The sequence below is a fragment of the Microcaecilia unicolor genome, chromosome 11, assembly GCF_901765095.1.
Source record: "Microcaecilia unicolor chromosome 11, aMicUni1.1, whole genome shotgun sequence".
Lineage (NCBI taxonomy): Eukaryota > Metazoa > Chordata > Amphibia > Gymnophiona > Siphonopidae > Microcaecilia > Microcaecilia unicolor.
In genome coordinates this window covers 123690815-123713943 of record NC_044041.1, presented here as the reverse complement: position 1 = coordinate 123713943, position 23129 = coordinate 123690815, and the positions used below count along the sequence as shown (strand labels likewise).

Sequence of the window (23129 nt, the reverse complement as noted above, 5' to 3'; positions counted from 1 at the left end):
GTAACTTTGCTTTCTTGACTGAGAAAGAAAAGTTTTTTCTAAAATCCCAAACTCACATGTTATATGGATTTTTATTTCTTTTGCTTTGCATTCTAGTAATGAAGATGTACAAAATAAAGACTGCATTGACAAGGAACTTGAGGTACAGTAGATTGGAGTGGAGGAGTAGGCTAATGGTTAGTGTATTGGGCTGAAATCCAGGGGAGCCAGATTGAATTCTGACTGCAGCTCCTTGTGACACTGGGCAAATCTCTTAACCTTCCATTGCCTCAGGTACAAAAAACTTAGAAGGTCTTTTACTAAAGCTTAGCTTGAGTTATCTGCAGCAGGGCCCATTTTATTCCTATGGGCCCAGCTATAGATAACTTGAGCTAGGCTTTAGTAAAAGACCTCCTTAGATTGTGAGCCCAGTAGGAACAGAGAAAGAACCTGTATTAAATATATAAACCACTTTGTACCACAGAGTCAGTATATCAAATGTGTGACCCGAATCAATGCATATCTCTATACTCACTGTAATATTTACAGATGGAGAAATTGTACTATGATAATTTTCTTTCCTTTTGCTTTACCAAAGCAGTCCTGAACATGTGAGTTATGTCCGTGGACCAGCTGATGAAGACAGAGAAAGTAGTTCTGTGTGATTCTCCCTTTAAGGGTGCTGTTCAGTCATAGAATGCTCAGTATTTTGAATGTCCAAGCAATGGAGCTCATGTTCACACTTCAGGTCAAATGTCATACCCATCCATTTTCCATATCAGCAAGGTACTATGTACTCTACTGACACACAGTTCTCCAACAGATGAAATAAGGTAATGGAATTTGAACATAGAAACACATGTAACTGTGAAATGATAAGAAAGAACAGAACAACTCAGAATGGAAGCAATTTCAGTATTATTAAAGTAGCAAGGTGTAGGCGCAATACAGTTATACTGTTTTGGGGGTATTATTGGGGTACCTGACAGTGTAAATTCTGAAAGATATGGGTCCCAAACAAGACTAACATTGGTGAGGGAAGTGTCAGATATAAATGTATTCCCCTTATTCTTAGATCCAAGCCCACTGTGCCAAAATAATAGAGCTAACTCCACACCCAATTATGATAAAAACAGAGCAATTATTTTGTTTAAAATGGCAGCAAACATGGTATAACAAAGATGGAAATGAAGACAAAGCCTATGTTTATTTCTGTAGTGAGATAAATGCACATAAATCCATAACTAGACTCTGACATACAGAGTCACTCTGACCCACAGAGCACTACTAAGGTGCAAACCTGATGAGGTCCTTCAAATGTCAGCGTGTCCCTCAATGTCTGTCTGGTCCAATACAGATCTTGCCCCTTGGATGGGATGTTGACACAGCAGCCCTATCTCTGATAAATGCCCCTTTTTATAGGGAAATCAGAAGCTGTAGCTGTACTGCTGATGTACGTGGAGGTGTATTTTTAAAGCACTTAGACTTACAAAGTTCCATAGTAACCTATGGAACTTTGTAAGTCTAAGTGCTTTGAAAATGAGCCTCTTTCTGTTCTTGGCTGACCCAGCCATGATGTCAGTTCTGAAAGCAGCCTGATTAATAATGCCATGTATTAAACGTAATATAAAACGGAACAACAAGCATGCATTGAAATGTCTATACGCAAATGCCAGGAGCCTGAGACATAAGATGGGAGAGCTGGAGTACATTGCACACAATGAAAAACTGGATATTATTGGCATCTCTGAGACTTGGTGGAAGGAAGATAACCAATGGGACACAGTCATACCGGGCTACAAATTATATCGTAGCGATAGGGTGGATAGGATAGGGGGAGGGGTAGCACTGCATGTAAATGAGAACCTTGACTCGGATAGGCTGCAAATATTGCAGGAGACAAAACCCCTATTGGAATCTTTGTGGATTGAAATTCCACGTGAAAAGGGGAAAAGGACAGTGATAGGAGTGTACTACCGTCCACCTGGCCAGGATGAGCGGACAGACGCAGCAATGTCAAAGGAAATTAGGGAAGCAAATAAATTGGGCAATGTAATATTAATGGGTGATTTCAATTATCCACATATAGACTGGGTTAATGTAACATCGGTACACTCTAGGGAGCTGAAATTTCTTGATGAAATCAAGGACGGCTTCATGGAACAGCTGGTTCAGGAGCCCACAAGAGAAGGAAAAATACTAGACTTAGTCATTACTGGAGCTCATGATCTGGTGCGGGGGGTAACGGTGCGAGGGCCGCTTGATAACAGTGATCATAATATGATTAGTTTTGATATTGGCATTGAAGTAAGTGAACTTAGGAAATCAAATATACTAACGTTTAACTTTAGAAAAGGTGATTACGACAAAATGAGAAAAACGGTGAAAAAAAGACTGAACGGTGCAGCTCGCAGGGTAAAAAACTTGCATCAGGCGTGGATGCTGTTTAAAAACACCATCCTGGAGGTACAGGACAAATATATTCCACGTATTAGAAAAAGGGGAAAAAAAGACCAAACGTCAGCCGGCATGGCTAAACAGTATGGTAAAGGAAGTCATTAGAACCAAAAAACAATCATTCAGAAAGTGGAGAAGAGAACCGACTGACGGTAACAAGATAAAAACATAAGGAATGCCAAGCCAAATGCAAAGCGGAGATAAGGAGGGCAAAAAAGGACTTTGAGAAAAAGTTAGCGTTAGAAGCGAAAATACATAGTAAAAATTTTTTTAGATACATTAAAAGCAGGAAGCCGGCTAAAGAATTGGTTGGGCCGCTGGATGAAAATAGTATTAAAGGGGTGATCAGGGAAGACCGAGCCATAGCAGAGAAATTAAATGAATTCTTTGCTTTGGTCTTCACCGAGGAGGATTTGGGAGGGACACCGGTGCCGGAAAACATATTTGAAGCGGGTGAGTCGGAGATCTCTGTGGACTTGGAGGATGTGGTGGTGGGTCAGTTCTGCAAACTGAAGAGTAGTAAATCGCCAGGACCTGATGGTATTCGTCCCAGAGTATTAATAGAACTGAAAAATGAACTTGTAGAGCTACTGTTATTAATATGCAATCTATCCCTAAAATTGAGTGTGGTACCGGAAGGCTGGAGGGTAGCCAATGTTAAGCCGATTTTTTAAAAGGGTTCCAGAGGAGATCCAGGAAATTATAGACCGGTGAGTCTGACGTCGGTACCAGGTAAAATGGTAGAGGCTATTATCAAGAATAAAATTACAGAGCACTTACAAAAACATGGGCTGATGAGACAAAGTCAGCACGGATTTAGTGAAGGGAAGTCTTGCCTCACCAATCTTCTGCATTTTTTTGAGGGGGTGAACAAACATGTGGACAGTGGGGAGCCGGTGGATATTGTGTATCTGGATTTTCAAAAGGCGTTTGACAAAGTGCCTCATGAAAGACTCCTGAGGAAACTGGAGAGTCATGGGATTGGAGGTAGGGTATTACTATGGATTAAGAGCTAGTTGAAAGATAGGAAGCAAAGAGTAGGGTTGAATGGTCAGTATTCTCAGTGGAGAAGTGGAGAAGGGTAGTTAGTGGAGTCCCGCAGGGGTCTGTGTTGGGACCACTGCTTTTTAACATATTTATAAATGACCTAGAGGTGGGAGTAACTAGTGAGGTAATTAAATTCGCAGATGACACAAAATTATTCAGGGTTGTCAAGTCGCAGGAGGAGTGTGAAAGATTACAGGAGGACCTCGTGAGACTGGGGGATTGGGCCTCCAAGTGGCAGATGAAGTTTAATGTTAACAAGTGCAAAGTGATGCATGTGGGTAAGAGGAACCCGAATTACAGCTATGTCATGCAAGGTTCCGCGTTAGGAGTTATGGACCTAGAAAGGGATCTGGGAGTCATCGTTGATAGGACGTTAAAAACGTCTGCCCAGTGTGCTGCCGTAGCTAAGAAAGCACACAGAATGTTGAGTATTATTAGGAAACACGAGGATGTTATAATGCCGTTGTATTGCTCCATGGTGCGACCACACCTTGAGTATTGTGTCCAATTCTGGTCGCCGCATCTCAAAAAAGATATAAAGGAATTAGAAAAGGTGCAGAGAAAGGTGATGAAAATGATAAAGGGAATGGAACAACTTCCCTATGAGGAAAGGCTGAGAAGGCTAGGGCTCTTCAGCTTGGAGAAAAGGCAGCTGAGGGAAGATATGATAGAAGTCTCCAAGATAATGAGCGGAGTAGAGCGGACAGATGTGAAGCGTTTGTTTACACTTTCAAACAACAACAAAACCAGGGGACACAAGATGAAGCTAGAATATGGTAGATTTAAAACAAATAGGAGAAAGTTTTTCTTTACTCAGCGTGTAGTTAGACTCTGGAACTCGTTGCTGGAGAATGTAGTGACAGCAGCTGGCCTTACGGAATTTAAAGGGGGTTTGGACAGATTCCTGAGGGAAAAGTCCATTGAACATTATTAAATTTTTTTTTTTTGGGGGGGGGGGAGGTTGCCGGGTTCTTGAAGTCTGGATTGGCCGCTGTCGGAGACAGGATGCTGGGCTTCATGGACCCTTGGTCTTTTCCCAGTATGGCGGTGCTTATGTACTTATGTACTTATGATTGTCCTAGAACATTGGGAACCGTACAGTAAACAAGAGTAGTTGTGCCTTTACCAGACTGGGTGTTTCCGCATTGTTCTAGAGATGAGTTTCCATGTTGTAATTAGGTTGTTAATGTTGGATCGTGCCATATATTTATGAAACCATATATTTGGCCGTATAGGTACATGCAGGTCTGTACATAGTACTTCATAGTGCTTGTTTTGCCCCTAGAAAGGGTTTCTGGACTGATCTTGTAAGACTAAAAGAAAGACAATTATTAGGCAAGATATAATTTCTCCTTGTGTCCATACCAGACCAGTCCAGAACATGTGGGATGCAGCAATGAAGTTTCCAAATAGGGTGGAACTACCAGCTCAGGGACAAATAAAGCCCATACTTAAGATGTAAGAAGGCTGTAGTTATTATAATAAACCAACTAAATTGCTATTGCTAAAGAAGAACCCAGAACATAGACTGGAGATAAAAATGGAGAGTGTCTTTACAACATGTCTCTGAGAACCAATAGATTGGTAGGAGAAAGAATATTAGCAGGTAGGATCTTCTTCGATACATAGAAAAAGATCTTCAATCACAACAGAAAGGAGAAGAAGGCAAGTTCTCTGAGAACAATCAGTACATTATCTTCTCACAGATGGGTTACGTCATGCAATGGAGCCCTGTTGTGGACGCTACCCAGTGTTCAAGAACTTTCTCAAAAACCTTTGGCAGCGCTGAACTATGCATGTGCAGATGCCTTCCACCCGATGTTAGTGTGTGGGACCCATAGAGGGGCATAATCGAACAGAAACGCCTATCTCCATGGGCGTTTATCTCCGAGAACGGGTCCGTGAAGGGGCGGGGCGGATCGTATTTTTTAAAAGAAAAAGACGCCCATGTTTTATTCGTCAAGGTGTGAGCTGGGCGTTTTTGCTTTTCAGCGATAATGGAAAATGAAATCGCCCAGCTCAAAAACGAATAAATCCAAGACATTTATTTGTGGGAGGGGCCAGGATTCATAGTGCACTGGTCCCCCTCACATGCCAGGACACCAACCGGGCACCCTAGGGGGCACTTTTACAAAACCAAAAAAACAGGTAAAAGAGCTCCCAGGTGCATAGCACCCTTCCCTTGGGTGTTGAGCCCCCCAAATCCCCCTCAAAACCCACTGCCCACAAGTCTACACCATTACTATAGCCCTAAGAGGTGAAGGGTGGCACCTACATGTGGGTACAGTGGGTTTGGGGGGGTTGGACGACTAGTAGCATTAAGCAGCACAATTGTAACAGGTAGGGGGGGGGGATGGGCCTGGGTCCACCTGCCTGACGTCCACTGCACCCCCTAACAACTGCTCCAGGGACCTGCATACTGCTGCTTGGGAGGAGGGTATGACATTTGAGGGTGAAAGTAAAAAGTTGTGAAACATCATTTGTTGTGGTGGGAGGGGGTTAGTGACCACTGGGGGAGTCAGGGGAGGTCATCCCCGACTCCCTCTGGGGGTCATCTGGTCATTTAGGGCACTTTTGGGGGCCTTATTCGTGAAAAAACAGGGTCCAGGAAAAGTGTCCTAAATTCTAGCTCAAAACTGTTCCATTATCGGCGAAGGGCGCCCATCTCTGTTCGCCCGATAACCACGCCCCAGTTCCGCCTTCACCACGCCTCCGACACGCCCCCGTCAACTTTGTCCGCACCCGCGACGGAGTGCAGTTGAAAGCGTCCAAAGTTTGGCTTTCGATTATACCGCTTTATTTGTTTTTGTGAGAAGAACGCCCATCTCCCGATTTAGGTCGGAACTTGGGCGTTATTCTCGTTCGATTATAAGCTGGATAGTCTTTGTTTTTCTATGGAGCAGAGCAGCTGTCTTCAGTGCATCTCTTATTTAGAGTTTTGGTGCCTTTCCAAGCTATACGCGGGATCTTTGTTCATTTGTTTCTTCAGTTTACTTCTCTTTTATTTTTCTTAGTATTTTTCAGCCTGAGTTTCCTTTCATTTTTGGGCTGCTCCTCTCAGTCCTTTTAGACCTGAGCACCCGATTGGATTTCCCTTTATTTAAAAAATAAATGGCGCCCTTTGACCTCACTGGCTATTTTTTCCCCAATATCACTTAAAACTCCCAGTGGTTTTAAAAAGTGTACTAGGTGCGTCACATACCTATTTGAACCTCCACTATCCAAGTTGCATTGGACTCAGATACAAATCAACATATGCATCGCATTTTCTTACTTAAGTACACAAATGTGGAATGCACTTACCAAAGAGTGTGAAAACGATTCATGACCATCAAAACTTCAGGCGATCATTAAAGACCTATCTGTTTTACAAGGCCTATCCTACTGGCCCTACTTAATTGCCTCAACTCTGCAATGCATCAATACCTTACATCGCATTCGACATTATATATTCCTTTATTTCCTTGTCCCTTTTTGTACCTGTTTACGCTAACCTTACCTGACCCTTATTTTAAACTGTGTTTGTTTAACATCTACCGGACTTGGCGATCGCCTTTACGGTATAATGTAAGCCACATTGAGCCTGCTAATGGGTGGGAAAATGTGGGATGCAAATGCTACAAATAAATACATTTCTGTGACTGATACACGCAATTGGTGCTTGCTATGCCTAGGACCTGATCACAAAACGTCTAATTGTCATCTCTATTCTAAATGTAGAAGAAGACTCAAAAAGGTTGCAAGGCATAACATGAAAAGCTTTTGGCATTTTAAAATCCGGTCCATAGACTTCACCATCGGAGGCATTAGTCCCTATGTCTGGCAGGATCGCACTGGACACTGGGGGTGCACTGGCATCGAAGAGGACATCTCCTGCCTTGATACTGGGTACCGGCAGGGCCTCGTCAGACCGACTTGCATTGGACCTGACATCGGTCTGCTTGAAGTATTGTGCCCGGAGTTCCGGGTCATCGGCACAACCAGTACCCAAGAAGTGTCAGCACTGATTGGATGGCTCCCCGTCCACAGAGTTGCTGCTGATGCACCAGTCTCCTAGTTGCTGGGACCAGCCTTCTGATCAGGCTCTGACATCTTCACAGGCTGTCACCAACCCCACACTGGCCCTGCCTTTATCGATCCCTGCCCCCAAAAAACGGCTCTGGGCCATGCTGCAGGAGGAGTTGGAGTGGGTCTTGGCTTGACGCAGCCATGCCAACCATGGCTCCGCCCCAACCAGTCCTTGAGACCCATGCCTTATCTGTCACCCATTTGCCAACACTGGTTCCTTGACTAATCTGATTAACTTCTTTGACTGGGTGACCAAACAGTTGTATTTAGGGGGAGCGCTAGATGTGGTGTACTTAGATTTCAGAAAGCGTTTGACACAGTTAAATAAACTGAGTGCGCTTAGTCTAGACTGAAAAGTGACTAACTGATTAAGTGGAAGAAGACAGAAGGTGGTGGTAAATAGAGTTTACTCAGAGGAAAAGGATGTTACCAGTGGTATACTGCAAGGATCGGTCCTTGGCCTGGCTCTTTTTAACCTCTTTGTGAGTTATATTGCGGAAGGGTAAGATTTGTCTCTTTGCAGATGATACAAGACTCTATAATAGGGTCTTGATGGTGTGGCTGGCATGAGGAAGGATTTACTTAAGGTAGAAGAACGGTCCAGAAGTTGACAACTAAGATTTAATGCTAAAAAATGTAGGACCATTCACTTGGGCTACTGAAACTCAAGGAAGCGATACCATGTAGGAGGAGAAGTACTTCTGTTCTCGAAAGAACAGCAAGACTTGGGGGTAATTGTTTCTGACTATCTTAAGGGTGCCAAATTGGTAGAAAGGGCAATGGCCAAAGTCAGAAGGATGTTTGGGTGCGTAGGAAGAGGAATGGCCAGCAGGAAAAAGGAGGTGATAGTGCCTCTGTATAAGTCTCTGGTGAGGCCCCATTAGAGTACTGTGTGCAGTTCTGGAGACTACACCTTCAAAAATATATAACCAGGATGGAGTTGGTCCAGAGGACGGCTACTAAAATGGTCAGTGGTCTTCATCATAAAGCATATAGAGACAGACTCATAGACCTCAATATGTATACTTTGAAAGAAAGACAAGAGAGAGGAGATATAATTGAGACATTTAAATATCTCCATGGCAAGATGCACAGTAGGCAGGTCTCTTTCAACTGAAAGGAAGCTCTTCAACAAGAGGGCATAAGATGAAAGGGGATAGGCTGTAGAGATATATTAGAAGGATAAACACCTAATATATATATCTACTATAATAAAACTCACCCTCAACGTTCTGAGGACACTGACGTCAGTGAAGCCAAGCCACTGACTTCAGTTCCTTCAGGTTCGAAGGTTCGTGGTGATGAAGCCACCGGGCCCCGCCCTTGCGTCAAACGTCATGACATCGAGGGCGGAGCAAACATTGAGGGTGAGTTTTATTACTGTACCTGTGCTCTGCCCTCGCGTCAAAACGCGATGACGTCGAGGGCGACCCAGGAAAATCGCCACCCACACAGAGCTACGACAACGCTAACAACAGTGGCAGCGCATGAACCAGCTACAACGGCGACGAGCCACGGGGCGGCCCAGGAAAATCGCCACTGTTCTCTGTATGTGAGTCACCCCCCCCCCCCCCCCCCCCAAAAAAAAGCTAGCGCCCGTTTCATTGCTTTGAGAAACGGGCCTTCTTTCCTTTTATATATATATATATATATATATATATATATATATATAGGTACTTTTTATATCAGATAATCACCACAAAGCAATTATTCTGAACTCGTTTGCACAGGGATGACCATACCTAATTGGCCCTATGGCTAGCTAGCTGTACCAATGAAAGGAACAATGCCACAGATGGAATATATATTATTTATTATGAATAGAAAAATAAGTTATATATATATGGCAACCAAATAGACTGTCTAAATGAGTGATCACACACTAATCACAAAACTGATATCCTACTGATTATGAAACTATACACACCACTAATCTGACTTGTGCAAAACACTTAGCTAATAATTCACTGACCATCAATCCTGACAAAACCAATCTGTCACAGATAAAACCGTGGACTAACTAAACCCAGAACTATAGGTAGTATATCCTGTTATCTCACCTAGCCGGTTTCGTGGCAGACTTCCAAGCGTGAAGAATCGGATTCCTCCATGGAGACTCAAGCTGAAGCCTCAGCCACTCTCAGTTCAGGAATAAAGTTCAAGGTCTGTATTCTGGATACAGATGGCACAGTCTTTCGAGGAGTCCTTGTATTGTAGCTGAACTAACCTTGTGTTACAAGGTATGCAGTTCACTGGGGTTGGAAATCAGTCTCTTGCTGTCTCAGAGCCTTCTATCCTCCAGCAAGTCTTCTGGTCTTCTTCCATCTGTTCTGCTTCGTCAGTCCAACATTGGCATCCATCTGTCAGATGATACCTGTGGACCAATCACAGACAGTGTAATAATGTCCAGCCAGATTCATGGTTATGAAGAGAGGCCTTTGTTAAAGCAAAGAAACTGTTATCAGATGGCATGCAAACCTCCCTGACAGATCCTATACTCCTGGAGCCATCTGTCTCTCTCTTCCATTCTTCCCAGGAGATAACTGGGCTAGTTTGCAACAAGCAATACTGTGCCCTTGGATGAAGTCATCTTGGCATGCCCATAAGTAATTTTCCTTTGTAGAAAAGCTGGTTTCAGATGGTTTCAGATGCATTCAGACCACAGGCTGTAGTATCCATATTGTTATAAGAGAATGGTTCATGCTTGTATAGGCTGCAGACCAGCAAAGGTGAGATCGCACGTAAAGACTCTTACAAGGCTCAAAAGTAATCTAAGGAAATGCTTCTTTACGGAAAGGGTGGTAGATGCGTGGAAAGATCTCCCGGTGGAGGTGGTGGAGATGACTATATCTGAATTCAAGAAAGCATGAAACAGGCATGTGGGATCTCTTAGGAGGAGGAAGAGTTAGCAGATGTGCAGACTAGATAGGCCAAATCACTTTTTATCTGCTGTCATTTTCTATGTTTCTATGAAGGGAAGGGATTCTATTCCAAGTACTTCCTCATACCCAAGAAGATGGGGTGATTTTGTCCCATTCTAGACCTAAGGGCCCTCAACAAATATCTGGTCAAATGGACAGCTGCTACCCAAGCAAATGATTGGTTTAGTTATGCTCTCTGGACATAAAGGATGCCTACACCCACATACAAATACATCCATGTCACAGGAAGTATCTAATATTTCTAGTGGGGAAAAGACACTACCTGTATCCCATACTCCCCTTCGGCCTAATGTCTGCACCTTGAGTCTTTACAAAATGCCTCACTCTAGTTGCATTGTATGTATGTAAACAGAGAGTACACATATTTTCCTACTTAGATGATTGGCTAGTCAAGAGCACATCCAGAGATGGAGCTCAGGAATCAATATTGAGAACCATTCAGGTTTTGGCACTTCTAGGGTTCATTAAAACTACTCAAAGTCCCACCTCCTTCTAGTTCAGCAGTTGGCGTTTATTGGAGCCCTTCTAGACACTGTTTGTGGGTCTTCCTTCCAGACGTCAGGGCAGAGGCATTGATAGCTATCACCTTACTGGTCCATCTCAGCCAGCAGGTCCCAGCTCAGCAGATGTTGAGGTTGTTGGACCACATGGAGGCATATTTTCAAAGCACTTTGGGAGGCTAAGTTCCATAGGTTTCTATGGAACTTTGGGAGGCTAAGTGCTTTGAAAATGAGCCTGATGGCCTCCACTGTATGTGTCACAACCTGACTCATCTCCATTTAAGAGAGGGTCAGTGGACCCTAGCTTCTCAGTGGTGTCAAGCCTCAGGGAACCTTGTGGATGTCATCTCTGTCACTTCCTTTCTACAAGAGTCTTTCATGGAGTGAGTGATTCAGTCTAATTTGATCATGGGACTCCCATTCCATATTCCTCTTCCATAGAAGATCTTGATGACAGATGCATCCAACCTGGGCTGGGGAGCTCAGGTGAATGAGCTTCATGCTCAGGATAACTGGTCCATTTAGGAGGTTCAATATCACATTAGTGTCCTAGAGTTAAGAACCACTTAGAATGCTCCAAAGGCTTTCAGAGGTTGGCTCTAGAACAAAGTTATTCTCATCCAAATGGATAGCCTGGCTGCAATGTACTTTGTGAACAAACATGGAGGCACAGTCTCGTACCTCTTGTGTCAGGAGACAGTAAGTATCTGGCATTGGGCCTCCAGATATGGCATGGAGCTCAGGACCACATATTTGGTTGGCAAAGATAACAGCCTGAGAGAGTGATGCAACCGCATCAGTGGTCTCTGAACATGAGTGTAGCCTGACATATCATCTGAGAGTTGGGCACTCCCTCAGTGGATTTGTTTGCCACATACTTCAAGAACAGATTCTCTCAGTTCTGTTCTAGACTGAGATCACATGACAGACTAACATCAGATGCCCTCCTCCTTCATTGGCGGGGGGGGGGGGGAGCTCTTCTGTATGCATATCCTCCAATAGCTTTGTGGGGAAGACTTTGCTAAAGCTCAAGCAGGATCGAGGTGTCATGATACTCATTGAACCATTAGCTAAGACAGATCTGGTTCCCTCTATTTCTGGAGTTATCATCATAAGACCCATGGACACCAGAGTGCGTTCCAACCCTCATCACACAGAATGAGGGTTTTCTCTTACACCCTAGCCGCCAATCCCTAGTCCTCAAGGCTTGGATGCCAAGAGCATAGAGTTTGCATCTCTCCAACTGCATGAAGGTGTCTCCTGGATCCTGCATGCTTCCAGAAAAAAATTCCACTAAGAGGTCATTCAATTTCAAATGGAAGAGGTTTGCTGTCTAGTGTGAGGGTGAGGACTTAGAGCCATTTGCTTGCCCTACTCAAAAACGGCTCGAATACTTTCTGAAGCTTTCTAAATCTGGCGTCAAGACCAACTGTCTAAGAATTCACTTCATTGCAATTGGCACTTAGCATCACCGTGTAGAAGGTAAGCCCATTTCTGTTCAATTGTTGAGAGATTTGCTGTTGACCAAGCCCACTATCAAACCTCTCACGGTGTCAAGGGACCTCAATGTTGTCCTCACCCAGCTGATGAAAGCTCCTTTTGAGCTGCTAGACACCTGCCACCTGAAGTTCTTGACATGGAAAGTCCTTTTTATGGTGACAGTCACAGAGTTAGTGAGCTTCAGGACCAAGTAGCTGATCCAGCTGACACAAAGTTTCATCTTAACAGAGTTGTTCTCTGCACCATCCTAAGCTCCTTCCAAATGTGGTATCAAAATTCCACTTTAACCAATCAGTTGTTCTTCCAACATTTTTTTCCAAAATCCCATACCCATTCTTGGCAAAAGCGCACTACACCCCTTGGACTGCAAGAGTTAGCCTTCTGTCTGGAGTGTACTAAAGCCCATAGATAGTCCAACCAGCTTTTTTTTTAATTTTTACCCAAACAGGATGGGGGCAGTCATCAGTAAGTGCACTTTATCCAATTGGCTGGCAGATTGATCTCCTTTACTTATACCAGGCTAGGCTGACACTAGAGGGTCATGTCATGGCTCACAATGTCAAAGTCATGGTTGTGTCGGTAGCTCACTTGAGGTCAGCATCCATTCAGGAGATTTGCAAGACTGCAACATGGTCTTCAGGTCACACATTCACATCTTATTACTGCTTTGAGCAAGATTCCCGATGTGACAGTTGGTTTGGTCAGACAATTCTGCAAAATTTGTTTGGAATCTAGAATACAACTCCACCCTCCCATGCCCATTTTTATTCTGTTCCAGGCTGCACCCTCACAACAGCATTGTATATAAGTTCTAGATTAATTGATGCACAGTTGGCTTTGCCTGTTGGTAAGTCTCCTCTGGATGTTGTTTTTGTTGAGCCTGGTAGTTAGGGATTCCCATCTGTGAGAAGAAAATGTCCTTGTCCTTGGAGTAAGTGAGGTTGCTGACCTATAGCAGGTGTTCTCCGAAGGCAGCAGGACATATATTCCCACATACCCTCCGACCTCCCCAAGGAGTTGAATTCCTTGAGCGTTTTTTAACCATACTGCTGGTCCCACGCACTAATGGGTGGGAAGGCACCCATGCATGCGCATTGCAGCACTGCCAAAGGCTTTGAGAAAGTTCTTGAATGCTGAGTAGTGTCCTCGCTGGGTCTCCATTTGATGATGTTGCCCATCTGTGAGGAGTAGAGAAGTAGCCTAGTGGTTGGTACAGCGGATGTTGATCCTGAGGAACTGAGTTCAATTTCCACGGCAGCTCCTTGTGAGTCTGGGCAAGTCACTTAACCCTACGTTGCCCCAGGTACAAATAAGTACCTGTATATACTATGAAAACTGCTTTGAATGTAGTTGCAAAAACCACAGAAAGGCAGTATATCAAGTCCCATTCCCAATATATGTCCTATTGTGGATTAAAAACTGGTTGAAAGAAAACAGAGAGTAGGTTGAATGGTCAGTATTCTCAATGGATAAGGGTAGATAGTGAGGTTCCCCAGAGGTCTGTGCTGGGACTGCTACACACCCTTTTCTTTATCCCCTCTTTCTCAGCATATTCTCCTCTACCTTCCCAAGGCTCTCTTCCCTCCTTTTCAGTCTGATCCCTCTTATTCTCTTTTCCCAGATCAGTGTCAGAACACTGCTCCTCACCTTCCCAGCAATCTTTTCTCCTCAGCCTGACCCCAACACTCTCTTATCCCCTCATTTTCAACCTGATCTCTGCAGACTCCCCCCCCCCCCAACTTCCCAGCACTCTCTCCCTCCTCTTCAGCCTGTATCCAGCATTCTCCGAGGACAAGCAGGCTGCTTCTTCTCACGACTGGGTTGACGTCCACGGCAGCCCCCACCAACCGGAACAAAACTTTGCGGGCGGTCCCGCATGCAGGGCACGCCCACCGCGCATGCGCGGCCGTCTTCCCGCCTGTGCGCGACCGTTGCCGCTCAGTCTTTTCTTTTCCGCGCTGGAGAGAGCCGTGTTCATCTCTCTCTCTGTCAGCCCAGGAAACCGGATCGCGCTTTTGCCGCGAGTTTTCTTCTTCGTTGTTTTTCCTCGTTGTTTCTCTGTTTTATTTTGTTAAAAAAATAAAAAAACGAGAAAACTTTGTTTCCCTCGTACTTTTAGCGGGGGCGTCTCGTTGCGGCCTTGTGGCCGCGCGGTTGATTTATTTTTCGAGGTGTGATTTTACCGCCACCATCGACGACTTTGACTTCGCCGACGCGATTTTTCCGTCGATGTCCTCGAAGGTCCCGAGTGGATTTAAGAAGTGTGGTCGGTGCGGCCGGCATATCTCGCAGACCGACACTCACGCTTGGTGCCTCCAGTGCCTCGGGCCGGAGCACGATACCAAGACGTGCACCTTGTGTCTCGGTTTACGGAAACGGACATAGGTGGCGAGGCAAGTTCTGCGGGACCGTCTTTTTGGAACTTGTGCCGGCCCCTCGACGTCGACTTCGACGGCATCGGTGTCGACGGCCGGATCTTCGGTACCGGTACCGATGTCCACGAAATCGGCACCGACGGCACCGACCCCAAGGAGCACAGGTCCCGTTGGCCCGCCGGTCTTCCGGAGATGGCAGGGGTGAGCGGCCGCGTGGGCAATCGGCCCCGGTCACTCCCTCTACCCAGGGCCCTCGGGACTGAACCCTGTCGGACCCGATCCCTCGAGGCCGAGAGGGATCTACCTCCTCCTCTTTGGTACCGCCGAGCGCCGATGACGGGCACCAAAAAAAGACAAAGAAGCACCATCATCGGTCGCCCACGGCGCATGTGGCTACCGGCTCCAGAGATGATTCGATGCCGAGGAAGCGGCAGCGCCGGGAGGAGCGTTCCCCCTCGGTGGTAGAGGTATCGTTACGTCAGGGCACCAGCACTTCGGTGCCGTCTCCTGGACCCGAACAGCTTCTGGCACCGACACCTCTACCGGCCCCCTCGCCTTTCCCGACAGTGGGCCTCGACGAGTGCCTCCGAGCCATCCTTCCGGGGATCCTGGAAGGGCTGATGCGCCAGACTGTGCCGGCACCCTCGGCGCCGTTGATGGAGGCGCCGGCGTGCTCTAGCCCGGTGCCGAGGCCTTCGACACCGACGCCGCTTGCGGTGCTGGTCTCGACCGCCACGCAGGTGGAGTCCCCATCGACGACGATGGAGGGAGCTTCATCCTCGCCGGCGCGGGAGTCCACCGCTCCACGACGCCACCGAGGACTCGGTGCCTCAAAGTCGAGCCGGGCCCGGTTGAGGTCTGAGCTACAGGAGCTCATGTCCGACACCGAGGAAGAGGCCTCGTGGGGGGAGGAGGAGGACCCCAGATATTTCTCCTCAGAGGAGTCTGTGGGCCTTCCCTCCGACCCCATTCCTTCACCAGAGAGGAAGCTCTCACCACCTGAGAGCCTCTCCTTTGCCTCCTTCGTCAGGGACATGTCTATTTGCATTCCCTTCCCCGTGGTCTCTGTGGATGAGCCGAGGGCCAAAATGCTCGAGGTCCTCGACTATCCATCACCACCTAGAGAGTCCTCCACGGTACCGTTGCACAATGTCCTTAAAGAGACACTACTTCGGAACTGGTTGAGACCTTTATCTAATCCCACCATCCCCAAGAAAGCGGAGTCCCAATAGAGGATCCACTCAGACCCAGAGTTAATGCGGCCTCAATTGCCTCATGACTCGGCGGTCGTGGACTCTGCTCTCAAGAGGGCACGGAGTTCGAGGGATACCGCCTCGGCGCCCCCGGGGCGGGAGTCTCGCACTCTGGACTCGTTTGGGAGGAAGGCCTACCAATCTTCAATGCTCGTGACCTGCATCCAGTCCTACCAGCTCTACACGAGCATACACATGCGGAATAATGTGAAGCAACTGGCGGACCTGGTCGACAAGCTCCCCCCGGAGCAGTCCAGGCCTTTTCAGGAGGTGGTCAGGCAGCTGAAGGCGTGCAGAAAGTTCCTGTCCAGGGGTACAGTGGTGGAAATAAGTATTTGATCCCTTGCTGATTTTGTAAGTTTGCCCACTGACAAAGACATGAGCAGCCCATAATTGAAGGGTAGGTTATTGGTAACAGTGAGAGATAGCACATCACAAATTAAATCCGGAAAATCACATTGTGGAAAGTATATGAATTTATTTGCATTCTGCAGAGGGAAATAAGTATTTGATCCCCCACCAACCAGTAAGAGATCTGGCCCCTACAGACCAGGTAGATGCTCCAAATCAACTCGTTACCTGCATGACAGACAGCTGTCGGCAATGGTCACCTGTATGAAAGACACCTGTCCACAGACTCAGTGAATCAGTCAGACTCTAACCTCTACAAAATGGCCAAGAGCAAGGAGCTGTCTAAGGATGTCAGGGACAAGATCATACACCTGCACAAGGCTGGAATGGGCTACAAAACCATCAGTAAGACGCTGGGCGAGAAGGAGACAACTGTTGGTGCCATAGTAAGAAAATGGAAGAAGTACAAAATGACTGTCAATCGACAAAGATCTGGGGCTCCACGCAAAATCTCACCTCGTGGGGTATCCTTGATCATGAGGAAGGTTAGAAATCAGCCTACAACTACAAGGGGGGAACTTGTCAATGATCTCAAGGCAGCTGGGACCACTGTCACCACGAAAACCATTGGTAACACATTACGACATAACGGATTGCAATCCTGCAGTGCCCGCAAGGTCCCCCTGCTCCGGAAGGCACATGTGACGGCCCGTCTGAAGTTTGCCAGTGAACACCTGGATGATGCCGAGAGTGATTGGGAGAAGGTGCTGTGGTCAGATGAGACAAAAATTGAGCTCTTTGGCATGAACTCAACTCGCCGTGTTTGGAGGAAGAGAAATGCTGCCTATGACCCAAAGAACACCGTCCCCACTGTCAAGCATGGAGGTGGAAATGTTATGTTTTGGGGGTGTTTCTCTGCTAAGGGCACAGGACTACTTCACCGCATCAATGGGAGAATGGATGGGGCCATGTACCGTACAATTCTGAGTGACAACCTCCTTCCCTCCGCCAGGGCCTTAAAAATGGGTCGTGGCTGGGTCTTCCAGCACGACAATGACCCAAAACATACAGCCAAGGCAACAAAGGAGTGGCTCAGGAAGAAGCACATTAGGGTCATGGAGTGGCCTAGCCAGTCACCAGACCTTAATCCCATTGAAAACTTATGGAGGGAGCTGAAGCTGCGAGTTGCCAAGCGACAGCCCAGAACTCTTAATGATTTAGAGATGATCTGCAAAGAGGAGTGGACCAAAATTCCTCCTGACATGTGTGCAAACCTCATCATCAACTACAGAAGACGTCTGACCGCTGTGCTTGCCAACAAGGGTTTTGCCACCAAGTATTAGGTCTTGTTTGCCAGAGGGATCAAATACTTATTTCCCTCTGCAGAATGCAAATAAATTCATATACTTTCCACAATGTGATTTTCCGGATTTAATTTGTGATGTGCTATCTCTCACTGTTACCAATAACCTACCCTTCAATTATGGGCTGCTCATGTCTTTGTCAGTGGGCAAACTTACAAAATCAGCAAGGGATCAAATACTTATTTCCCCCACTGTATATATGACACCTGTGATGTGGCATCTCGTGCTGCGGCCCAAGGTATAGTGATGCGCAGGCTCTCATGGCTGCGTACCTCTGACCTGGACAACCGCACCCAGCAGCGGCTGGCCGATGTCCCTTGCCGGGGGGATAATATTTTTGGTGAGAAGGTCGAGCAGTTGGTGGACCAACTACACCAGCAGGAAACCACCCTCGACAAGCTCTCCCACCAGGCGCCTTCAGCATCCACCTCAGCAGGTGGACGTTTTTCCCGGGCCAGGCAGGCTGCGCCCTACGCCTTCAACAAGCGTAGGTACACCCAGCCGGCCGGAAGGCCTCACCAGGCACAGGGACAGTCCCAGCGCGCTCGTTCCCGTCAACAGCATGCGCCTAAGCAGCCCCCGGCGCCTCCACAGCAAAAACCGGGGACGGGTTTTTGACTGGATCCATGGGAACATAGCCGCCATCAAAGTGTCCGTACCGGACGATCTGCCAGTCGGGGGGAGCTTAAAACGTTTTCACCAAAGGTGGCCTCTAATAACCTCCGACCAGTGGGTTCTCCAAATAGTGCGGTGCGGATACGCCCTGAATTTGGCCTCCCCTCCACCAAATTGTCCTCCGGGAGCCCCAATCCTTCAGCTCCCATCACAAGCAGGTACTTGCAGAGGAACTCTCCGCCCTTCTCAGCGCCAATGCGGTCGAGCCCGTGCCACCCGGGCAGGAAGGGCAGGGATTCTATTCCAGGTACTTCCTTGTGGAAAAGAAAACAGGGGGGATGCAACCCATCCTAGACCTGAGAGGTCTGAACAAATACCTGGTCAAAGAGAAGTTCAGGATGCTTTCCTTGGGCACCCTTCTACCAATGATTCAGAAAAATGATTGGCTATGTTCCCTGGATTTAAAGGACGCATACACTCATATCCCGATACTGCCAGCTCACAGACAGTATCTCAGATTCCGCCTGGGGACACGGCACTTTCAGTATTGTGTGCTGCCCTTTGGGCTCGCCTCTGCCCCACGGGTGTTCACGAAGTGCCTCGTGGTGGTCGCGGCATATCTACGCAAGCTGGGAGTGCACGTGTTCCCATATCTCGACCATTGGCTGGTCAAGAACACCTCGGAGGCAGGAGCTCTCCGGTCCATGCAGTGCACTATTCACCTCCTGGAGCTGCTGGGGTTTGTGATAAATTACCCAAACTCCCATCTCCAGCGAGTCCAATCTCTGGAATTCATAGGAGCTCTGCTGAATTCACAGACGGCTCAGGCCTTTCTTCCCGAAGCGAGGGCCAACAACCTCCTGTCCCTCGCTTCCCAGACCAGAGCGTCTCAGCAGGTCACAGCTCGGCAGATGTTGAGACTCCTTGGTCATATGGCCTCCACAGTTCATGTGACTCCCATGGCTCGTCTTCACATGAGATCTGCTCAATGGACCCTAGCTTCCCAGTGGTGCCAGGCCACCGGGAATCTAAAAGATGTCATCCGCCTGTCCCTCAGTTGCCGCAATTCGCTGCACTGGTGGACACTTCGGACCAATTTGACCCTGGGACGTCCATTCCAAATTCCACAGCCCACGAAAGTGCTGACGACGGATGCATCTCGCCTGGGGTGGGGAGCTCATGTCGATGGGCTTCACACCCAGGAACTGTGGTCCCTCCAGGAAAAAGATCTTCAGATCAACCTGGAGCTCCGAGCGGTCTGGAACGCACTGAAGGCCTTCAGAGATCGGCTGTCCTATCAAATTATCCAAATTCGGACAGACAATCAGGTTGCAATGTATTACATCAACAAGCAGGGGGGCACCGGATCTCGCCCCCTGTGTCAGGAAGCCGTCGGGATGTGGCGTTGGGCCTGCCAGTTCGGCATGCTTCTTCAAGCCACATACCTGGCAGGTGTAAACAACAGTCTGGCCGACAGACTGAGCAGAGTCATGCAACCGCACGAGTGGTCGCTCCATTCCAGAGAGGTACACAAGATCTTCTGAGAGTAGGGCACTCCCTCGGTGGACCTTTTCGCCTCTTAGACCAACCACAAGCTGCCTCTGTTCTGTTCCAGACTACAGGCACACGGCAGACTAGCGTTGGATGCCTTTCTCCTCCATTGGGGGACCGGCCTCCTGTATGCTTATCCTCCCATACCTTTGGTGGGGAAGACCTTACTGAAGCTCAAGCAAGACCACGGCACCATGATTCTGATAGCGCCTTTTTGGCCCCGCCAGATCTGGTTCCCTCTTCTTCTGGAGTTGTCCACGAAGAACCGTGGAGATTGGAGTGTTTTCCGACTCTCATTTCGCAGAACGACGGAGTGCTTCTGCACCCCAACCTTCAGTCTCTGGCTCTCACGGCCTGGATGTTGAGGGCGTAGATTTTGCTTCGTTGGGTTTGTCTGAGGGTGTCTCCCGTGTCTTGCTTGCCTCTAGAAAGGATTCCACTAAAAAGAGTTACTTTTTCAAGTGGAGGAGGTTTGTCGTTTGGTGTGAGAGCAAGGCCCTAGAACCTCGTTCTTGTCCTGCACAGAACCTGCTTGAATACCTTCTGCACTTATCAGAGTCTGGTCTCAAGACCAACTCAGTAAGGAATCACCTTAGTGCAATTAGTGCTTACCATTATCGTGTAGAGGGTAAAGCCATCTCTGGAGAGCCTTTAGTCGTTCGATTCATGAGAGGCTTGCTTTTGTCAAAGCCACCTGTCAAGCCTCCTGCAGTGTCATGGGATCTCAACGTCGTCTTCACCCAGCTGATGAAACCTCCTTTTGAGCCACTGAATTCATGCCATCTGAAGTACTTGACCTGGAAGGTCATTTTCTTGGTGGCAGTTACTTCAGCTCGTAGGGTCAGTGAGCTTCAAGCCCTAGTAGCTCATGCTCCATATACTAAATTTCATCATAACAGAGTAGTGCTCCGCACTCACCCTAAGTTCCTGCCAAAGGTGGTGTCAGAGTTCCATCTTAACCAGTCAATTGTCTTGCCAACATTCTTTCCCAGACCGCATACCCGCCCTGCTGAACGTCAGTTGCACACATTGGACTGCAAGCGAGCTTTGGCCTTCTATCTGGAGCGGACACAGCCCCACAGACAGTCCGCCCAATTGTTTATTTCTTTCGACCCCAATAGGAAAGGGGTCGCTGTCGGGAAACGCACCATCTCCAATTGGCTAGCAGATTGCATTTCCTTCACTTACGCCCAGGCTGGGCTGACTCTTGAGGGTCATGTCACGGCTCATAGTGTCAGAGCCATGGCAGCGTCGGTGGCCCACTTGAAGTCAGCCACTATTGAAGAGATTTGCAAGGCTGCGACGTGGTCATCTGTCCACACATTCACATCACATTACTGCCTCCAGCAGGATACCCGACGCGACAGTCGGTTCGGGCAGTCGGTGCTGCAGAATCTGTTTGGGGTTTAAATCCAACTCCACCCTCCAGGACCCAAATTTATTCTGGTCAGGCTGCACTCTCAGTTAGTTGTTCTTCGTAGGTCAATTTCTGTTATACCCTCGCCGTTGCGAGGTTCAATTGACCTGGGTTCTTGTTTTGAGTGAGCCTGAGAGCTAGGGATACCCCAGTCGTGAGAACAAGCAGCCTGCTTGTCCTCGGAGAAAGCGAATGATACATACCTGTAGCAGGTGTTCTCCGAGGACAGCAGGCTGATTGTTCTCACCTACCCTCCCTCCTCTCCTTTGGAGTTGCGTTTTTACTCATTTTTGCTTGTCATTCAACTGAGCGGGAACTGTCGCGCACGGGCGGAAAGATGGCCGCGCATGCGCGGTGGGCGTGCCCTGCGTGCGGGACCGCCCGCAAAGTTTTGTTCCGGTTGGTGGGGGCTGCCGTGGACGTCAACCCAGTCGTGAGAACAATCAGCCTGCTGTCCTCAGAGAACATCTGCTACAGGTATGTATCATTCGCTCTCTCTAATCCTGTCTTTCCCAGCCTGATCGCAGCACACTCTTCCCCACCTTCCTAGCACTCTCTTTCTTCTCCTCAGCCTGACGCCTTCATTCTTTTCCCCTATACATCTATGTGTATGTGTGTGTGTCTGTATCTATATCTATTTCTATATCTATATATTTATATTGTAAAGGGGTCCGCTGGGTCCGCTCTGGGTTGGGGCGGGCAGCCCTGTTAGGCTCACAGGTTTCCAGCAAAGAACCAGACCGCCATACAGACTTAGGACCAAAGTGCTTTATTCTCAATTCAGTTCCACTCACAAAATTGAAATGAAGTTTACAAACAGGGTTCAGGCCAGGTTCAAAACTCCAGCCAACATTCAGTTCTTTAACAGTTCAGGCCCCCTTCCTTTGCACTACCTCCCCTCTCCCTCAGAAGGGCTCAGTCAGCCTGCTGTTCTATACATCCCAATAAGTCAACCCTTTCACCAACAGTCTCTTCAAAGGAAACCAATACCTCATGCCCCTGTCGTCTTCACAGCACCCAGGAGGACCCTGTACCAAACAGGGCTGGCAGCTTTCCTCCTACCTCACAGCACCACACCCCTGTGGCCTCTCACACTGCCTTCATGTGCTGGACAGGGCTACATCTACATTCTCCCATTCCACGGCAGCTTAGTCTTCCCCCCCAGGGAAGCTCCAGTGGCAGGCCCTTTCCGACCTCCACCTACTCCGTGGCAGCTTCTCTTTCAATCAGTTTCCTCTCCCCCCTGGTGGCTGGGAGCTACCCGGAAATCTCTCTCCCCTCTCACAGCTGGAGGGAATTATATACCGACGATGCAGCTAAGGGACTGAGCTTCACCCCCCCTTCTCCCTCTAATGGGGAAGGGAGTAACTGGCTCCCCTAGCACTGAGCCACTGCGCCCCCTGCTGGTGTTGGAAATCCGTTCCACCCTTTTGGGGTTACCCTCCTCTCTCCTGCTTGCAAGGTCTTCTGGGAACCGTAGTTCAGGGATTAGCTGCTTCTCTGTGAGGCCCCGAGTGCTAACTTTGTCACAATATATATATACTAGACTTTGAGCCCATAAAAACGGGCTATTATAGGAAGGGGGGGTTGAAAGGCCCACCCCCACCGCCGAGTTCACCGCTGCCCCTCCCCCTCCGAGTTCGCGCCCCCCCCACCAAGCCGTCACCACCCACCTTCCACCCTTCCGGGCCCTCGCTCCGCTATTGAAAC

General features: G+C 47.9%; 1 protein-coding gene across 1 annotated transcript in view; it reads left to right on the top strand.

Annotated features, from left to right (window-relative positions):
- The window catches only part of MAJIN (membrane anchored junction protein), a 93475-nt gene that overhangs the window by 19856 nt on the left and 50490 nt on the right, over positions 1-23129 (top strand). Inside the window, exon 2 of the mRNA XM_030219961.1 lies at positions 97-142. Coding sequence (XP_030075821.1) covers positions 97-142 — 46 coding nt within the window. The remainder of the gene's footprint in view (positions 1-96; positions 143-23129) is intronic.